This window comes from Triticum dicoccoides, unplaced genomic scaffold, assembly GCF_002162155.2.
Source record: "Triticum dicoccoides isolate Atlit2015 ecotype Zavitan unplaced genomic scaffold, WEW_v2.0 scaffold112972, whole genome shotgun sequence".
Taxonomy (NCBI): domain Eukaryota; kingdom Viridiplantae; phylum Streptophyta; class Magnoliopsida; order Poales; family Poaceae; genus Triticum; species Triticum dicoccoides.
This window is the reverse complement of record NW_021178243.1, coordinates 10,699-15,121: the sequence shown is the minus strand read 5'-3', so window position 1 is coordinate 15,121 and position 4,423 is coordinate 10,699. Positions and strand designations below refer to the sequence as shown.

The 4,423-nt window shown below is 51.8% G+C and overlaps 1 protein-coding gene across 1 annotated transcript; it reads left to right on the top strand.

Annotated features, from left to right (window-relative positions):
* The first annotated feature begins 1,758 nt into the window (after window positions 1–1,758).
* Window positions 1,759–4,417, top strand: LOC119343024 (protein SRG1-like). The gene is made up of 4 exons (XM_037614244.1): window positions 1,759–2,157; window positions 2,274–2,533; window positions 2,630–2,957; window positions 4,039–4,417. The coding sequence occupies exons 1-4, from the start codon at window positions 1,915–1,917 to the stop codon at window positions 4,279–4,281; spliced, it is 1,074 nt and encodes a 357-aa protein (XP_037470141.1). The 5' UTR covers window positions 1,759–1,914; the 3' UTR covers window positions 4,282–4,417.
* Window positions 4,418–4,423: the final 6 nt, after the last annotated feature.

Here is a 4,423-nt window from a genome sequence, read left to right as displayed (position 1 = left end):
GCGCGACGTCGAGCTGCCGCGCTGGTCGGCGCTGGGTGGTGGTCGCGTGGCGGGTGGCGCATATGGTGGTGGGTCGTGTGGGGCTGAGACGTGGCGGCGCGGATCTGGCGCGTGGGGGCTCCTGCGGCAAGGGCTGCGGGCGGTGCGGCCGGGTGCTCCTGGGCGGCGGGCGGCGGCTGCTGACGGCGTGGTGACCAGCGCAGCGACGGCTTGCTGGCGGTGGTGGTGGTGCGTGCCGGCTGGATCTGGCGGTTTTCGGCGGGCGGCGCGGGTTGGGGCATCGGCCTGGCATGGTTGTTGCTCCGGCTGTGGACGGCGGCGGCGAGGCGGCATGGCCATCTGGTGTGGCGGCTTCCATTCATCGAGCCGGCATCACGGCAGCTCGGCGGGTCGGCTACGGTTCGACCTTCGATCCATCTCATCGGCTCCCGGCCGCTATCTTCGTCGAAGGATTGACCGTCCCCCAGCTGCGGTCCATCGCTGGTCTCGCGCCCGATGCGCAGGTTCGAGCTCGTCTCGTGCACAGTGCCGCAGGACTAAGCTCGTCTCGCGCACCGTGCAGCAGGACTGACCTCGTCTCGCGCACGGTGTTGTGGGATCGAGCTCGCCTCGCGCCCGGTGCTGCAGGACGGGTCGATGGAGGTCAGGTGGCCGGCCTATGGGGTCTCGGCGCTGGGGGTCGGCCGGTGGTGCGAAAGGTGGGATCTTTCCGCTCGTCTCTTTGGTTGGGATAGCGGCAGGTCTCGGGTGATGTGGTGTCAAGGTCTTGGATGCGGGGGCGGCGGCCCTGGTGGTGGTTGCGCGGTCTCTCGGGCGGAGGTCGTGGCTTGGTGCTGCCCGGTGGCCATGGCCGTGTGGGCGGCATGGTTGCCGGGGTGTGACGTTCGGCGGCGGTGAGTTTTGGCCGGGGTGAAAACCTGTTCTATCTTCGGACGGACCGGCGGCGGCGAAGCTCGTTCCCTTCTTGAAGGTGTCGTCGCGACTCTCATTGCCCGTCGTGCGGCTCCAGGGGAAACTCTGATCCTCGGATTGGGCGGTGGTGGTGATTCGGTGTCGTATCCTTTCTGAAGGCGCCGCCTTGGAGCCACGGTTCGTCATATGTGGCTTCATCTCTCCGCGGTGGTGTTGCCGCGCTCAGCGCCTATATATTTTGCCTTGGGTGTGTGCGTGTGTTGTGGTGGCGCGTGTTTGTACTGGATTGCTGTGATCGTGCTTTATATATAAAGCGGGGCGAGAGCCTTTTTGGTAATAGCGGCGGCCCTACAAATCAGCTATAGAGAGGCTATTTCACAAGTTTAGCCAGCTATACAACATAGCGACACCTGCTCAAACCGATATAGCTGGGCTATAGCCGGCTATTTAAAATTTTGTTTCAACACGCTGTGCTGAACAACTTACTGTAGCTCGGCGTCGTTAGCTGCCAGGGCACCTAGCCGTGGCACCAACCTTCCGGTGGATCGCCGGCCACCCGGTCCGATGCCCGGCAGCCCACCTGCCTGCCGCGCCACCGGACAGGGAGGCCAGCCAAGCTGAAGCTACGTATGTGCCTATGAAGCATCAGGTCTGTAAAATGAGACCCGCTACCGCTATGGCTGGATATTTCGTGCCGCCAGCCACTAGCTTCACGCGCTGCGCCGAACAACTTAACTGTGGTTCCCTTATCCGATCAAAACAGATCTTGTCAGGAACGGCAACACCAACACATGACATGCAGGGATCAGGATAAGGGCAACTGCAACCACTGTCCCTTAGCTAGCTCCTCTCCTCGATCGCACCTTATCGTCGACGACGTGTGCGACTATAATAATTCCAGCACCCGCGGCCGATCGTCAAAGCGGCCGGACTATTGTCGTCACATCGAACGAACGCTACTGGAAGATCAGACCAACCACGGAAGGTCGTGCAAGAGCAACTATGGAAAGCATGGGGGTAGCGAGATGGACGTCGACGGTGCAGGAGCTCGCTGGCGCCCTCGGCAAGCCCGACGTGCCGGCCCGGTACGTCTCGCGCGGACTTCACGAAGACGACCAGCAGCCCGCCGTGGCGCCGGTGCCTGTCATCGACATCGGCCGCCTTTTCAACCAGGACGGTGCCGTCGCAGCTGACAACGAGGAGGCGAAGCTCCGGCTGGCGGTGCAGTCATGGGGTCTCTTCCTGGTAATTAGCCATCTATTCTCACGTCGCACTCTGGCATTTCGGAGCCAAATCAGCTGTCATCTACTGAAAGCTTGCGTATTGAGCGAGCGAGCGTACCGTGTCATGTGTGTCTGCAGGTGACTAACCACGGCGTAGACACCTCGGTGATGGACGGCATGATGGCCGCCTCGAGGGAGTTCTTCCGGCAGCCACCAGAAGAGAAGCAGAGATACACCAACCTCATCGGCGGCGAGCGGTTCCAGCTTGAGGGCTACGGGACCGACCGGGTGAGCTCGACGGAGCAGATTCTCGACTGGTCCGACCGGCTTTACCTCAAGGTGGAGCCCGAAGATGAGCGCAGCCTAGCCCTCTGGCCAGCGCATCCCCAAACCTTCAGGTGATCAGCGATCTGATCACACAAAGATCGATGGGATCGTCCTCTCTCAAAGTAACAAAGCAATATCAAGGTTCTCAACTCTGTTTTTTTCTTCAGAAATCTTCTGCACGAGTTCACCACGAAATGCAGGGTGGTGAAGGACGGACTTGTCCGGGCAACGGCGAGGCTGCTGGAGCTCGACGACGACTACTTTGTGGACAAGTTTGGGGAGAAGGCTGACACCTACGCTAGATTCAGCTACTACCCGGAGTGCCCGAGGCCGGAGCTCGTGTTCGGCCTCAAGCCCCACTCCGATGGGAGCGTTCTTACCGTGCTCATGGTCGATGACACCGTTGGTGGGCTGCAGATTTTGAGAGATGGCGTCTGGTTTGATGTACCGACTGTTCCTCACACCCTGCTGATCAACATAGGTGATCAAACTGAGGTAAACACCGTCACCTCCGCTCGCAGTATGCCAATCGAACCGCTAATGTCTCTGTTCCAGTTCTGAAAATAGAAAGTGTAAACATTTACAAAATGAAAATATATTTTATTATGAATCTTTATGGTGTCGATTTTGATATTGTAGATGTTTTCCATAAGTTCGGCCAAAGTTTATTGAATTTGACTTGAGACAAAACTAGAGGCACTGTATTTTAACGTTTGGAAAAAATATTTTATCTTTGACCTTTGGTTAAAAATTTATTTAGAATTTTAGATGAAAATGTAACATTAGATTATTCATGAAATGGTTCCACAATATTTTTCCCAGACTTATTTAACACAGTGAAGATATAGTGTGTCCAAATCATGGTTTTATGCAGAAATTAACTTGGGTCATCTAACCACCAGTGGTTTATTATGGAGTTTATTTCATATATTCTCACTACTTATTTATAATTTGTATCTATATCACTATAAAAATCACGAGTTGTAGAAAAATGGCATGCCTCCATTAATCATACATATACTTATTCGGTTCTTAGTTATACTTGTTGCCTCCTAATTATTTAACCTCTAAACTTATTTTGTATACATGATGTACAATTGGTGGTTTTCTTGAAAAAACTATGTGATATTTCTTTTATAAAAAATATATTTTCGCTTTAGCTTTGCATGCTATTTGAAAATTTCCAAACAATGTTTCTAATTCATAAAAAATTATACAACGATTGCTACATGTGGGCTTATAATTTTCTTGTGCTTCTAACATCTTTGTTTACGGAAGTATGCAAAATTACATGGTTTTACAATTTTCAAACATGTCAAGGATAACAATGGTAAGAAAAGACGTCATGAGGATTGTATTTTTCTTCCCACATTTGTGTTATACCAGTCATTAGTAACTGTTATATATATACATTATATTTCAAAATGATTATGGGTCTACCTCCGCCATGGATGGATCGGTTAGGAAGGTGGTCAGAGGTGAAAATATTCATCACACATCGAGTAAATCTGATGTGTTTGTACTATTCTTTGAAAAGTCCCTCAAGCTCTTGGCCTAATCATAAAATTTTTAACAGATAATGAGCAATGGGATCTTCAAAAGCCCTATGCATAGAGTTGTGACAAATGCTAAGAAAGAAAGGTTATCGCTGGCTCTATTCTACTCGGTTGATCCCGAGAGAGAAATTGAGCCAGCGAGTCAGCTGGTAGATGAGAACAGACCGGCGTTGTACAGAAAGGTCAAGGTCAAGGACTACATTGCCGGACTCTACGAACATGTATCTCAAGGAACGATGGTTATTGACACAGTGAAGATATAAATAAAGCTCTGCAAAAAACAAGACATAAATAGAGCAATACTACACGCACGGATTATGTTTACAGAGTATTACACACAGTGGCTTACCTAGCTGATTTTGATTGGGTAGAAATAAATTGACGGGCCCACACCCCTTCTGAAAT